Source organism: Rhododendron vialii, chromosome 4a, assembly GCF_030253575.1.
Source record: "Rhododendron vialii isolate Sample 1 chromosome 4a, ASM3025357v1".
NCBI lineage: Eukaryota > Viridiplantae > Streptophyta > Magnoliopsida > Ericales > Ericaceae > Rhododendron > Rhododendron vialii.
In genome coordinates this window covers 27,134,632-27,151,232 of record NC_080560.1, presented here as the reverse complement: position 1 = coordinate 27,151,232, position 16,601 = coordinate 27,134,632, and the positions used below count along the sequence as shown (strand labels likewise).

Below are 16,601 nucleotides of genomic sequence, written 5' to 3'. Positions count from 1 at the left end.
GAAATTTGGAATTGGTATGTCGTGTGTAGTGTTTTTGGTGGGATGATATTTGTAAAGGGCAACGAAATGGTAGATCCGTAGCAATGAACTTCCATCTATCCCACCACGCCTTTTATACTTATGCCACATTTGAGTAGAATAATTTCATTGTACAAAGGCATTATATTGAAAAGCGAAAGCACTACGATACAATTAGTAGATGTTTGGATAAAACATATCTATTAAGTTGGGCCCCCTTGGCTAAAATCTAGACTTTGTCCTTGCAATTTCCACTAGTATTGTTGCTCCAATTGCGTCTCCCCCGGTATGTTTTACCGAAAGAAAATTTGGGAGCACACCATCCAAAGGAAACTTGTGGGCAGTCCATGTTTTTTTGTGTCACAAAATTGACGAATTAAAACCTTGGAAGATATTAATAGCCTGTATGGTTTGAAATATTTGGTAGAAACGGCTAAAAGAAATTGAGAGAAATGTAGAATTTTGAGGATACTTGGCAAATGTTTGCCAAAAGGTGGCAAACATGTGCCAGTAATGAAGTTTGATTTCAAGAAATGAAAATTATGTGCCTTCCCCTTCTTAAAACAAACAAACACACACACACACACACACACACACACCCATCTCTTCTTACTTCTTGCTCCCTCCGCCCCCCTTCAGCTCCAAACTCTCTCTCTCTCCTCTTTTTCCTACTCCATGGTTGTGAGTTGATTGGGACTCTTTCCTTAGGGAGGAAGATCTTCCCTCTCCCCATCATTTTTGAACTTAGGAGGCCCAAATCTGGAGAACCAAGTTTGAATTTTGACTCTTGAATCCTATTGACCTTGACAAAAGATTTTTGAGCTCTCCAACATCGATGGTGGTGTTGGTAGCAGATCCGGTGGTGATCATTCAACCTGCTGCTGGAATGAGCTTCAATAATGTGCAAATCTGATCACTCTACCCTCCTTCACAAGTGTCTCCTTCACAAGTGTCTGATGGATCCAACCTCCGTGCTGATTTCTTGAGGCTTTTCTTTGTTTTGTTTTGTTGTATTTTCTTTGATTATTATAGTTGTTATCTTTTCATTTTAATAGGAGTATCAAGATGATGATCTTATTTGTTCGTTAAAAAAAAAAAGAAAAAAAGAAGCAACAATACACAGTTACACACACAAGTGTGTCCGTAGGGTTTTTTTTTTAACGACATAGAGGATAAAAACATTGGAAGAGAACTCACCATGTTTAGCCATTTCGGGGACCCTTTTTTAAACCACTTTCGTGTCAAAATCTAGAAGAAATTACTTTCACAAAACAAAAATATCGTGTCTGAGTATTGTCCTGTGTTCAACTACAAGAAATGCAAGTATGGAGTTCATCCAATTCCCTAGTAATAGAGATACACCTCATGGGAGTACAGCCTTTTCGACAACACATGATTTCCCTTTAGCAGCAGCTACAGGCTATTAATCTTTTACTGCAGTTCGTAGTATCTTCACATCATGGAGTGGTCTGAGTAAGAAGAAAGAATGATAAACAAAAAAATTTGAATAGAAACATCCAAAACTAGTAGTATCAAAGAAATTGAGAACTAGTTTTCCTTCTTGTATCGTATAAGAAAAACACCTACGTTTCCTTAATTCCACATCACGACACATGCATCACCCAATCATGTATATATCAGTTTTCGCAAGGATAGAATCATAGAATCACTAACAGATCTGATACTTAATGACAGATCGTTGGCAAAAACAAAACAAAAAAATTCTTATGAGGTTAGTTGCAGGACAATTCCAAATTTCCAAACCTCACGTAGAAGTACATGCAAAATAATTTTAGGCACACCCTCTGGTCTGGCTGTGTGTTTGGATCAGAGTCGTAGAAACAGGTTATAGAGGGAGAGGGGAAAGTAAAGAAAAGATGAGCAAAGATGTCAAGTAAAGCAGCTAATACATGTATTTCTTTATCTTGGTCAATCCCTCCCTAACTCTATGCTCCACACAGAACCTTGTTCTATAATGATAGACTAAGGAGCTGTAGCTCCTTAAGATGGCACATAACCTGGTGTTCCAAGCAGATAACTAAAAAACTCCACTGATTAGACGTGTATTTGATGAAATGGCAAGTCAGGTGGCCCTGAGCTTGCAGGGTGCAATAAGCATAGAAAATACTACTATAAAGACATACTCAACATACCTATCATTATTGTCAGTTTGAACACTGCCGAGTCTCTTGATAATCTCCATCCCTCTACATACTCTTCCAAATATTGTGTGTTTCCCTGGCCAACAGCAAAACAGGAACTTAGGAATTATCAGCTAAGAAGGAAAGTATACAATACGTACACTCATGAAGATTCAACAGAAAATCGATACAACAAACTGGCAATTTTCAAACCATGCAGAGATTTAATCCAAAAATCACAACGAATGACCAAAAAAATGTTACTAGAATATTACTCCACACCGCATAGGTGCATACATAATGATCTGTTTCTCTGAAAGAGTAAATGTACATATCTGAGTTGAAGCTGGAGAATATCCAGAATTGAAGGCTTATATGAAGATTAGAAAAATAACAACTGTAACAAAAACTCCAGTAACTGAAGATTCGGGCAGCTATAAGTCAGAAGCAGGAACTAGGCATGAAGTTTCTTCTCAGACAAAAGGATAAAACACGCATGCATTTAGTTATAACACATGTCACAAGCATGCGGTGCGAGAGTAGCAACAATGGGAGCGGGAGCAAGCGTGTGAGAGCATCTATTCTCAAAATTCAGAGTACAGAGACCCGCAAAGAGCGCATATAGTTTATATTATTTCTTACAAAATAATCCATATATGATTTCTTACAAAATAATTCATATCTAGTACACTGAACTATTTGTATTCCTTTAGGTACTTATGAAGTATTAAGGTTTGTTGTTAGAGAGAGAAGAGGAGAAGTGTTTAGGGTGTTAATGAACCCTAACACAATGACTTATTTTATATTAAGAGAGAACATATACAATACTAATTTAACCAATGTGGGACAAGACCCAATACTCTAACACTCCCTCTCAAGCTGGAGAATAAATATCACTAAGTCCCAACTTGTTACATAACAACTCCAACCGAGGCTTGAACAACGACTTAGTAGACATGTCGGCCAACTGAGCACCCATAGTCATGAACGGAGTAGCTATCACACCACCAATTAACTTCTCACGCACTAGATGACAATCAACCTCAATATGTTTAGTCCTCTTATGAAATACTGGATTAGATGCAATATGAATTGCCACTTGGTTATCCCAGTACAAAGGCATAGGCAACAGCACACTGAATCCTATCTCCTCAAGAAATGACCGCAACCATACAATCTCACACGTGTGTGCCATTGCTCTATATTCTGCTTCAGCATTAGACCGGGCAACCACTGTCAAGCTTCTTACTCTTCCAATTGACAAGATTTCCACCAAGAAAGACACAATATCCAGTGGTGGATCTCCGGATCTCCTATCAGATGGTCCTACCCAATCAGAATCCGTGAATGCCTCAATGTGTAAATGTCCACTAGCTCGATGGATGTGCCTTAAGATACTTCACATTTCTGAGAAACCCCTCCCAATGTGGACGACGAGGATCAAACATAAACTGACTCACCATACTAACTACAAAAGAGATATCCGGACATGCAATCGTAAGGTAATTCAACTTACCAACCAAACAAGTATAATAATCATGGTTGGAGAGCAGTGGTCAACACACAATTTAACGTTGGGATCCAAAGGAGTATCAAGAGGCCTAGTTCCCAACAAACCAGCATCCTCAAGAATATCCAACACATACTTCCTCTGTGATAAGCTAATACCTTCTTTGGATCGTGCCACCTCAATACCTAAGTACCATAGTTTTCCCAAATCCTTGGTATGAAACTATTGATGTAAGAAGGCTTTTAATTCATTAATACCCCATTGATCATCACAAGTAATGATGATGTCATCCACATAGACAATCAATAATACTTTCCCTTGGTCTAATGTGAGAGAAAACACAGAATGATCAGACTGACTGCGATGCATGCCAAATCTCAAAACTACATCACTAAACTTGCCAAACCATGCTCTAGGAGATTGCTTAAGCTCATATAGGGCTTTACGAAGACGACATACCTGATGACGCTCCCCCTGAGCAAAAAACCCTGGTGGTTGCTCCATGTCCTCTTCGTGGAGATCTCCATGAAGAAAGACATTTTTGACATCTAATTGAAACAAGAGCCAACCAAGATTCACTGCAAGAGAAATAAGGATCCGAATAGAGCAACAGGGGAAAATGTCTCCGAATAATCAACACTTAAGTCTGGGTGTAGCCTTTGGCCACAAGGTGAGCTTTATAGCGCTCAATGGCTCAACCGTGCCATCAGGAAGATACTTGACAGTGAAAACCCAACGACAGCTAACAATGGTTTTACCAGTAGGAAGAGGAACCAACTCTCATGTGCGCCATTGTGATGAAGGGCAAGCATTTCATCCTCCATAGCTTGCCACCACTCAGAAATAGATAAGGTCTCATGAACAGTGTTAGGAACGAAAACGGATGGACAAAAGTAGTAAAAGCACGAAGTGACGAAGACAAGTGATCATAGGAAACAAATTGAGCAATAGGATGAGAAGTGCAAGACCGAATACCTTTACGAAGAGCGAAGGAAGGTCGTCCGGATCCCATAACAAAGGGGAAGATGGAGCAAGGTGGGTCTAATGACAGAGGTGGCTCTGGCAGAACTTTCAGAGGACGAGTATACACCTTCAAAGGTGGTACGGGGAGAATAGAAGGTACGACTATAGGAAATACAAACTCAGCCACAGGTAAATCACCTGTAGTGACAGAACCAGAAAGAATGGCATTGACTCATTAAACGTGACATCAGCACACACAAAATGACGCCGTAAAGATGGTGAGTACACTTGGAATCACAGCGGCAACCACGACCACCTCCCCCTGACATGCGACCCCCACGAGCACCAAAACCAAAATCACAACCACCAAAACCACGACCACTATATCTAGAATCATAACCACGACTACTAAATCCAAAATCACGGCCGCGACCACAGCCACGGTTGAATGATAAACCAGAACTACCGGAAATAGCGGAAGCTAATACTGACCGATCAGGAGGTGGTGGTGCAAGCACTGATACAGAAGACTGACGAAGTCGACTAAAAACTTCGCTGAGAGAAGGTAAGTTTCGAGACCCCAAGAACTGATGACTAACAAGATCATAAGAGAACGACACACCAGATATAAACCAAGCAACCTGCATACGCTCACGTTGGCATCACATAACCTGAACATTAGAGGAAATTGGCTCACAAATACCATGAAATTTAGCATAATAAGCCTCCAACGATAAATCACCTTGGGAGATAAAGGACCGATGAAGATCGTATGTGCGACGGAGATTGTTGACACCAGAATACATCTCTTGGACCTGTGTCCTTACCTGTTTGGCCGTAGGCTATGAAGCACGGGTACTTCAGAAATGTCGCCGTACGCGTACCGGGTACGCGTACGGCGCCGGTACGGCAAAAGCGTACCGGGTACGGCAAAATTTGATCGGGTACTTTTGATAATTTTGGGTACGGCTAGGGTAGGGCATGGGTACGGCAAGGGTACGGCATGGGTACGTTTTAGCCCAAAATGATTTTTTTTTCAAAATTTCAGGGATTTTTTTGTAAATAATTATAAAATATGGGCTTATTATGTAATTTTTTTGTCTTTTATATACACATACACGTTTACTGAGTCACTGAGAGAGGCAGCGGTCTAGGGCTCCAAATCGGAACAGAAGACGTAAGTTCTCTCTCTTTTATATACACATACACGTTTACATTGAGTCAATGTTTGTAAGTACTGTTGGTATGTAAGGAACAAGGAACTCGTCTAGCTTTGATCTAGGCACGTTGAACTTGAGGTATAAACTTTGAACTTTTATCTATGTTGCTTTTTGTTGGTAAAATGGGTTTATATTTCATTTAAAGCAATAAAAAATAGAAAAAAATTATATATCTATTCGCCGTACCCCCGCCGTACCCGTACCCGTACCCTACTTTTTGGGGTTTTGCCGTTTCCCGTACCCGTACCTCGTACCGGTACCCGTGCTCCATAGGCCGTAGGTAAGAAAATCAGCATGCTAGCAATCTGTTCTTCCATACTATTCCATAAATCAGATCGAATCCGGGCATCCTCAAATACCCAAGTCTGATATGTGGAAGCCGTCACTGCGGGGGGATCATCGGTCAAATAATGATACTGTGTCTCACCCACATAACAAACTTCAACTGCTTTCGCCCAAACAATATAATTATTGCCATTCAATAGTGTGGAGGTAATAGACAGTCTATCCCGAGATTGAGAAGAACTAGCAAAACAATCAGTACCACCAGAACTAGAAGCAGACTCAAACTTCTTTTCAGACATTATACCGGACAATACAGAGACAACAACTAATATGAACCAACAAAATTAAATGAGTAAACCGCCACTACCAAGTAACCAATTAGGCACAACCAACAGCAAACCCAACATCAACATCGAACAACACAATCCCGATGGCGCACAAAAAGATCAATGAACATAGTACTCAGCTTTAACAACAAGAATACTTATCACCAATGGATACCCATTACTTCATAAGCCAGAAATAGCACAGAATATCACTGAAATAGTGAGATCGTCACTGAAACAACCTGAAACAAAGATCGCAGGGACAGATGCAACACTATAAGCATCAACAAACCGGATAACAGCTCCAGCAAGGCTAAGGAGTACCGACGAGACCTAGGCGAGATCCGACAAGGCTGTAGGGCCATTGATGGGGGTTAAACGAGACTGGGTAAGAGACATGGAGGAGTTTTGAGGCTTGTCGGTAACTAGGTAAGGGGTTTGGGGTTCAAGCGAGGGTCATAGAGGTTCAGGCGAGGGTCGCTGGAGGGTCGCCAGGAGATGGCCGACGACTCTTGCCGGTGGCTGGGCCATGGGAGGCGACATGATCCTAGGTGTAAAGGAGAGGTTTTGGGGGGCTAGGGTTTCCATTGAGTACTGTTCACAGCCGCGTGATGCTGTTCACGACTACTATAGTGATGGCCGAGTCTGTTAGGGTTAGGACCTATGGTGGGTTAGGATAACGCTCTAATACCATGTTGTTAGAGAGAAGAGGAGACGTGTTTAGGGTGTTAATGAACCCTAACACAACGACTTATTTTATATTAAGAGAGAACATAATACAATACTAATTTAACCAATGTGGGACAAGAACCAAAACTCTAACAAGGTTGATGTATGAATTTTACATGGAATAATGCTGTATGTATTTGTACTATGTAAAAGTAATATTTTTGTCCATGTTTGTATTATATATCTTTACTAACTTAGAGTAAAACTATGTAGTACAGATACAACGCACGGGATTTCTAAATAAAATATGGACGTGGACACAACATGAGACACAACAAAAATAAACAAATAAATAATACTCCCTCTATCCCAAATTGCTGATCCTTTTTGGGCAGTCATGCCACTCAACCAATTATCTATCTTCCACAGTCTATAATGTATTTTATGGTTTTGAAAATTTTGTTTAATAGAATTAATGGAGTTCTATCAAGCAAGATCCATATCGAATATAAAGAGTATTATAAATTAGAAGATATAGATAATATTTTGAGAATTCCCAACTAGTGAAAAGGGACGAGCAATTCGGGACGGAGGGAGTATCATTTTAAATAATATCAATATGTAAAAGCAAGCATCATATATACATCATCCTACACTTTTAACCCAAAGTATTTTGAAGTAATACACATTTACTTCCCACAAAAATAAATTGTTTTCAGCATATTTAACCCTTGTCTGTGTCCCAACATGTGTCCCCCTAAAAATTAACAATTTAATTTAACGGACACACCATGTGGCTTGTCCCATATGTTTTTTGCCATTTCCCCGTGAACCGGCATGTCGGACATGCATAAGGTGAACTCTAGGAGTGTGGGTGCATCATAGGAGTAAACCATGTTTAACACTTCCCTAGTCCCATATTTTTGTTGTTTATGGGACTTTCAACTTTTTAGGGGGAAATGCAACTAATGTATTTGAATTCAGATCAACGACATTGTTTTCTGATTTGCCCCCAGTTTTGTCCACATTCAAGTACATTTATAGATGTTCATAATTGGTAAAATTGAAAAGTTACAAACACTTGCTGCTTTGACTTTTCAAAGTAGACTTTCATTTTGCGACATTCCAAGATGGGATATTTGACAAGCAATTTGAGGGCAGAGGGAATACTTAGTTTAACTTCTTGAAGAAGAGAAGCATGGCACAATGCTAAAATAAAATATTGAGTTTGAACGATCGAATGCCAATGATGCAAGCTGCAGAAATAGCTACGTGCATCACATCCTAAAATTGCATAATGAAAGGACAGCTTCTTATGATGTGCTGCATGTGCATTGAATACCACTCATGTTCTCCTTCCTCACACCCTAATGCCAAGTTCAAAGTTCATCTCCTTCCTCTTAACTCTTCTCCTCCATACCCTTCCAAAACTTGATCTCCATTAGTTTAATATTATACATTTTAGGCCGCCAAAGGCCTCCAAAGACAGCGACAAGGCCCGCCAAGGCCGCCAAGACCGCTAAGACCGCCGAGACCGCCATGGCCGCCTAGGCGGCCGCCAAACACCGCCAAACCTCCCTGGGCGCCAAATCAAATGCCAAGGGGTATTGGCGTGGCGGCAGGGCACCTCCAAGCGCCTAGGCGGCCTCGGTGGCCGCCATTTAGAACACTGGCTGGAGGTTGCAAAGTTATCAAGTGCCATACTCAATTCTTCTTTGTTTTTTGCTCATCTCTGAGTATTTGGGGTTTTCTTTCTATTACAAGAAAATTACAATTGAGGAAAGAGAGTGAGGGAGGTTGGACAGTTGGATTACTAATGGACCACAAAGCCCTGTACGAGGAGCCCCAATAAATCACACTAATAGTAGGATTAGGGTACCCTTCAATTGATGAAGAGGTGACCTCATGCTCTTCAGGAAATAACCCTTTCATTTTGCTTCAGTTGACGAAAGTAGTATCAATTAATATTATTCACAGCAAGAATGAGATAGAGTTCACTTTAACTATTGAACTTGCTATCAGTCAGCTTATTAAACAAATTGAATCTGCCAATGTTGATGATCTTTATATCAGTTTGCTACTCCATGACCTAGAGCACTGTACGCTACCCTAGAGGGACGAATTATGACTTAGGTAATACCAGTTCCAACTCCAATTTCCCCGTGGAGCACAATTTTCTTGTAAACTTTGAAGCTATCATAAGGGTTGATGCATAGCCTGGTTAACTTCTTGAGCTCAATATGCAATCTAACAGTTCCACTCTACTGCTTTATGTTTATGGTCTTTTTCTCTTAACCATGGAGTCGTACCCAAGGTTTCAAAAAACAGCCGTTATGTAAGGAGTTTTCAAAGGTCCAATATGGTTACAGAAGAAAATTGTAACGGAAATTCACGTGAGTCTCAGCCGATACGACCATTACGTACCGCATGTCGGTCTGTAATGGCCATTACACCCTGTTACCAAGGTTGTATGCCGACAAAGCAGTGAGGAGAACTCTATGTGATACTACAGTGTGAGATTCTTTGAGCCAAAAGACAGATTTAAGAACCAACCCCCCTTATTTCAAAAGAAATCAGATGCCAAATGATGAAACATATCCTAGGTACCATTGAAAAAAAAAGCTGAGAAACAGAAATAGAGGGATGAAGTGGCAACACAAACTACTCAACAATGGTATGATATGATTGAGAATGTGACCAGATTATTGTTTTTAGTGATGATTAGGATCACAAGTTGACAATAGCAAGACGACAACATGCAAGAGACCATAGGGCATGGAAAGTTGGGGGGAGGTATGACGTAGGTGGGAGTAGCAGAATGGGAGGACGTTAGAGAAAAAATCCATCAGGAGGGACAGGTGTCACTGGTCCATCTCGGTCTTTTTTGGATTGTTGATCTGCTAGTGCTCATGAGACTAGTACTGCTCGCTAGTGCATTGATCGTGCTTTGAGTTGAGGTGAAAGTTCAAAGCAGCAAAAAAATTCTCCAAGTAGGTTGAAGACTTTGAGGACAATGTTGGGTAGGGCAGTTAGCCAATTCCTCATCTACGGTCAACATTCTGCCAACACAATTCTTAACCCGTGGTTTCGGCCATTGTTGGATGTTGCAGTAGCAGTGGGACCAAATGTTGAACTCCCGACTCCTACGAGGTGTCTAAAGTCTACTTACCTAAAGAGTTCGAGGTGATAAAGAAATAAATTGAATGCACAAGCCTATTTGGGGAGTGCAATTTTGTTCACCCTCCTTAAAAAAGGGAGAACATTACCCTCTCTTGGGTTGAAATGGTGTATGTCTCACCCCTGCAATACACTTTTTGGTAAGTATGACATCACTTTGTGGTGGGATCCACACCATTTCAACCAATAGGAAAGAGGGTAATGTTCACCACTTCACCCTCTTAAGTGAAGGGTAAAACTCAACTCCTATTTGGGAGGGAAGGGGTGTCACTATAACGTGTGATGGTGGACAAAACCTAGAAAACAGTTCATCAATTCCTAATTTATAGCAATTGGGGACGATTATTCAAAATCCATAGATTCCACTGATGTAGCTACCAAGACTTCGGAGTATTATTTGGGTCTACGTACAAGGTGGTCGATGAAATTGGAGAGAAGTATGTGGTCCAAATGTGACCGACAACGAACCTGAAGCTTGCAGAGAAGAAACTTATGGAGAAAAGGCCACATTTGTATTGGACAGCTTGTTCAACGCATTGCGTGGATTTTGTTTTAGAGGATATTGGAAAGTAAAATGTGTGGCAAGGGTGGTCCAAATGTGACCGACAACGACCCTGAAGCTTGCAGAGAAGAAACTTACGGAGAAAAGGCCACATTTGTATTGGACAGCTTGTTCAGCGCATTGCGTGGATTTTGTTTTAGAGGATATTGGAAAGTAAAATGTGTGGCAAGGGTGTTGGATGATGAGAAAAAATCACAAGCTTCATCAATAAATCTAATTGGCTTGTTAAATTAAGGAAAAAATTCCCAACGGTAGATGATTTTTACATCCTGTCATCACACGTTTTGCTACTAACTTTATCACGCTAGGCTAGACACTCTTGTCATCCATCCTACCAATCCTAGTTCGCTAGATGGTGAGAATCCACACCCTATTGAAATATCAACCTTTATTGTCTTAAAACGCGACATTTGATCCAATCTTACGACTTACAAACTACTTCTAAAAGTCAAATATTGGTTGAAATCTCTAGAAACATTCAATTTTGTCATAAATAAGGTTAAATCATGTGTATAAATGAATTTTATAGCATTTGAAAAAGATGTTCGATTCCCGTTACACATTGACTGATACAAATTCCACCTTTTGTTAACGATCTTCCAGTATTCCTTGTTATATCACATTCTTTTTCAATAGCTAGTTTGACTCGATCCATAGCTTCAGCCTTCATATGTCGAACTTCATCTATCAAAGGACTTTTATAAGGGGTTCTTGAACCTTCGAAATCTCACATGCTTTATTCCAAAAAGATGTCTCGTATATTATCTTCTTCACTTCGTTGTCCATTCCACTTTTCATCTTGTCCCATTTGGAGTTTCTCCACTCGCTACTACGAAACATCTCTTCCAAGCCCTTCATATGCCTAACAAGACTTTCTACCGTCGCGTGATAAAAGTAATTAGTAAAACATGTGACGAAGAGACGTAACAATTCTCTACCATTGGTGAATTTTTTTCAATAAATTAACAAGCCAATTGGATTGATAGATGAAGCTTGTGATTTTTTCACCTCATCCAACACTCTTGCCACACCTTTTTTCTTTCCAATATCCTAAAAATAAGATCCATGCAATGCGTTGAACTCGCCGTCGAATACAAATGCGATCTTTTCTCCATAACTTTTGTACTGCAACCTTCAGAGCGGGTTCTTTATTCGTCACTACTTTGACCACATACTTTTCTTTTATTTCATCGACAACCTTGTCAAAGTAGACCCAAAAAATATTCCGATCACTACTTTGACCACATACTTTTCTATTATTTCATCGACAACCTTGTCAAGTAGACCCAAAAAATATTCCGAAGTCCTGCTAGCTACATCAAAGGCATTTATAGATTTTTGGGAAATTGTTCCCCGATAACCATAAACTAGGAAATTGATTAATTGTTTCCTAGTAGGCCCTGTCCACCCATCACACATTATAGTCATGCCCCACTCCTCCCAAATAGGCTTGTGGAATTCAATCCATTTCTTGATCGCCTAAAACTCTTTTAGGTACGTAGACTTCAGGCACCTCATAGGGAGTTCAACATTTTGTCCCACTTCTATGACAACATCCGACATTCGCCTAAACCAAGGGTTAACAACTGCATTGGTGGAATGTCGACCGTAGATGAGGAATTGGCTAACCATCCCACCCAACTTAGTCCTCGAAGACCTACTCGTAGATATCAGTTGTTACTTGGAACTTTTACCTCGATTCAAAACTCGATCCATTGTGACTAATCGCTTCTTGTGAGCTTGGATCAATCCACTTGAAAGTGGTACTAGTTTCGTGAACACTAGTTTCGCTAACCATTCCTCCGGATGCATCTTTTCCCCGACTTCTTCCCTTTCTGCTACTACTACCAACATCATACCTCCCTTCAAGTTGTGCTCTAAATCTTTGATTGTCCTATACCCTGTGTTCTCTTGCGCTTTGTCATCTTGATATTGCCAGCTCGAGATCCGAGTAATCACTAGAAACAATAATCTCATCGCATTCCTAATCATATTCATCATCATACTATCATTGAATAGCTCTAATTTATGCTACCACTTCATCCCTATTTCTGTTTCTCAACTTTTTTTTTTCCTTGGTACTTGAGAGGTGTTTCATCATTTCTTGTGAGTGAGACATTAGGACATGCTTTAACTTGTCCTTTCACATAAGCCAAATGTTGTTTCAATCTAGTAATCCCACCACTAATTTTCCTTCCACATAACTTACAATAAGTACGATGCCTATCACCAGGCACCACATTTGCAAATTTCCATCCAAAATCATCATTGGTTTCTGCCGATGCTTTATCAAGGGGCATGGTATTTTTTAATCACTCCGCAAGTTTACATTAATAAATTATTAGTAATTCATCTTGGCAATGGAGTTTAAATTCTAAAAAATGATGTTTATACTACTTATTAGACTAAGGCAAAAGTACATAAATACCCCCTCAACTATCACTTTTTCTCACGAAGACCTCCTCACATTTAAAAGCGCCCATATAGACACCCTCAACTAGTCTCCGTTACCCAAGTGACACCCTTCCATCTCTAAACCGTTTGTGATGAACCCCCTCATCCTTAAATCGGACAAAAATACTCTTGTTGCATAACATACATACACCCCCTCTAACCCTTCTCTTTCTTCCCTCTACAAACAGCCTCCAATCAGAACCCAAAATCAGCAAACAGATCTGAAACTTTGGTTCATATATATATATATATATATATATATATATACACGGAACGGTTCAATGGACACCCTAAAAAAACACCAAAAAAAACACCCATAATCTCAATCTCATAGTTCCCGATCAAATTTTTATGATCCAAACCGTTCAATGTGTGCAGAATGTGATTTTAAGGGTACCCGCAAGAAATTAGCAAAAAAAATGACCGGGAAAGGTTTGATTTGACCAGTTTTTATTTGAACCGTTCAATAAAAAACTGTTCGAAACTGTTCGGATCAAGTCCTTCCCGGTCATTTTTTTTGCTGATTTCTCACGGGTACCCTTAAAATCACGTTCTGATCACATTGAGCGGCTCGGATCATCAAAATTTAATCCGGAACTATGGGGTGTTTTTTTAGGTGTTTTTTTAGGTGTCCCCGGAGCCGCCCCTATATATATATATATATATATATATATATATATATATATATATATATATATATATATTATAAAAGGGTCGGTTCCACCCACACAATTTTTTTAAAAAAACACTCCATCTCAACCATTAAAATCAATGGTTGGATTAAAACTTAAAAGGACTGTATTCTCCTCCCCCCTCTCAATCACAGGTAATCTCTCCCTCTCCATCTAAGCTATTCTCTCTCTATACCCTAACCGACTAACCGCTAGTTCCGGTGACCTTTTTTTCTCTCCTCGAATACATACACACTCTCTCTCTAAAGAAAAGTTAAAAAAATAGACGGGAAAAGCAACACAGCAGCTGCCGTCGATTGCCACCACCATTCTCCTCCACTTCTCTTCTCCCACACCTCTCTCTTTTTCCTCGTCTTCTTTCCTTCTCATTTCTTATCAGCAAAAGAACCACCGTAGCACCTGCCGCCGTCGCGCCACGGTTTTTGCGCTATTTTTTATGGTTATATAAAGAAGGTTCTCTTTAAAATGATTGATGTAAGGAAAAAAAAAATTGTATAAAACGAAAAAAACGATTAGAACAATGACTGATAGAATAAAAGTATAATATAAATGTTGGGGTCTCCGTGGAACAAATTGATAGTTGAGGGAGTGTTTATGAACTTTCACCTTATAAAAAAAGGGTATCTTAGTCATTTCTTCCATTCCATTAATGGAGTTAGCATTTTTTTCGTTTTCAGTAGTTGAGGGGGTCTGTATGGGTGCTTTTAAATGTGAGGGGGTCTCCATGGAAAAAAGTGATAGTTGAGGGGGTTTTTATGTACTTCCACCTTAGACTAATTTTAGCATTTTCCTACTATAATTATTAGGTCTTTACTTCTTGAACTAAAGTTACAAAACCTTTTTTTTCCTTTCGAATTTTTTTAAAAAGAACTCTTAAACATAGCTTCCAAAATCAATTTCTAGGAAAAAATATCAAATCTAATGGGTACAAAACTATTTAGTTCACAACATATACCGTATAAAATCCCATTCATTACCAAAATACCTACACCCAGTACCACACCCCCATTACTCGATTGTCAATTGTCAACAGAAGGGAGAAAACAAAAGAAACCCACCCTTCGTCGAATACAACCACCAACCCAGAGCCAAAACCTTCAATCAAATCTCCAAATCAACCCCTAATCCATCAATAAAAACCTAAATCGCAGCCTAGACATGCAAATCAAAGCAGAAATCAAAGAGAAACAATATATTGAGGATTTTCACCTAATCGAAGCCAAAGCCGAAGAAGAAGTTGAAATCAAAGCTATTTCTCCCCATTATAATAGAAATTGCACACATATAGCCTCCGAATCGATGCCATTTATGTAAATCAGAGGTCTTTTGGTGAAGGCAATAACGTAGATGTAGTTTTTTCTCTTTCTTCTCTGAGCTAGTTGAAATAATAGGGGGTTGATCCTAGAATCTGTCTTTTGGCCAGAAGAATCTCACGCACTGTAGTATCACATGTAGTTCTAGGAAAAGAACAAAAAAGAGGAGAAAAAGTGTTTTTCTTAGTGCTTTGTCAGTGTCATAACGGGGTGTACTAGTTGTTACGAGTTACGGACCTACACGCGATACGTAATGGCCGTATAGCCCGATACTCACGTGAATTTCAAATCTCCATTTTTCGGTCCATATTCATGTCAGACTCTCGAAAATCAGTTACGAAACGGTGTTTTTAAAACACTGTCAAGGTAAAACATGTTTCTTGCATGCGTGTCTAAATGTTCATACGAACTGAGTAGGAGTCTATTTGTGAGAAACTCTCAAACTTATATCATTGTAATTTGTCTCCATCAAGAGGTAGCAATCCACAAGAGACTGCACACACCATACTATTAAGAGGTTTCTAGATCACTAATAAATTTCCCAACATAGGTTTCACTACCATGTAGCTACAAGTAGTCATGCTTTCCATGCCATGTGCTTGCTCCAATACCGAAACTTGGGCTGCCCTATATAGTCAAGCACGTTCCTCAACAAGCTAATTAAGGGAAGTGGGGGCAGTCTCTATCTGTTAAGAATTCAAGATCTCGGGGTCGGGTCGAGGAAGTAGCAATAGTTGAAGTTAAAGTGGAAGGAGAACCCCAAGCAGGCAAATTCCACGAATACTCTTAAACACCTCACTAGCTCTAAATGTCCAGAAGACATGGGAAGACATATTTCTTGCATGTGTGTCTACATAGGCACATACAATTGATTATGACTTATGAGTGTATTTGTGAGAAACTGATGAATGGCACATTATCTAGAATTTTCACTTCTCCCATGAAATTAAACAAGCAAACAAAGAAACCCACCTTTAGCTGGTAAAACATTAACTAGTTGATGATTACAAAATTACCATCTTCTCTTCATTTTATCATTCATTGTAAGTGCCAGACAACAGAAACTACCTAACTATTAGCAGGAAAAGGCAAGTGCTTATATGAATTTTAGAGCCCACATACAAGGGCCAAAGTAATCACATTACGTTAAAGACCATGTTGGTTCAGCACAACCTTTAGGCATGATGTCAAGGCTGAATTTATGGAGCTGATTGTCATACCAAAAATAGATGATTTGTTTAGTGGTCTGATTGCTTATGACTAGCAAATCA

General features: G+C 39.6%; 1 protein-coding gene and 1 long non-coding RNA gene across 4 annotated transcripts in view; both read right to left on the bottom strand.

Moving 5' to 3' along the window:
* Window positions 1-1,199: 1,199 nt before the first annotated feature.
* The window catches only part of LOC131322286 (peptidyl-prolyl cis-trans isomerase CYP18-2), a 28,155-nt gene continuing 12,753 nt past the window's right edge, over window positions 1,200-16,601 (bottom strand). For 2 of the 3 annotated variants that reach the window (XM_058353549.1, XM_058353550.1), the window contains exons 6-7: window positions 2,172-2,256; window positions 1,200-1,487 (exon numbers count right to left, since the gene is read on the bottom strand). In XM_058353549.1, coding sequence (XP_058209532.1) covers window positions 1,442-1,487; window positions 2,172-2,256 — 131 coding nt within the window. In that variant the 3' untranslated portion in view covers window positions 1,200-1,441. Of the gene's footprint in view, window positions 1,488-1,686; window positions 2,057-2,171; window positions 2,257-16,601 lie in introns of those variants that run through there. The other variant, XM_058353551.1, reaches the window with a different exon arrangement.
* Window positions 10,930-16,597, bottom strand: LOC131322287 (uncharacterized). The gene is made up of 3 exons (XR_009198800.1): window positions 14,779-16,597; window positions 12,144-13,264; window positions 10,930-12,069 (listed from the first exon to the last, which is right to left on the bottom strand). It is a non-coding gene; the product is annotated as an uncharacterized LOC131322287 (long non-coding RNA).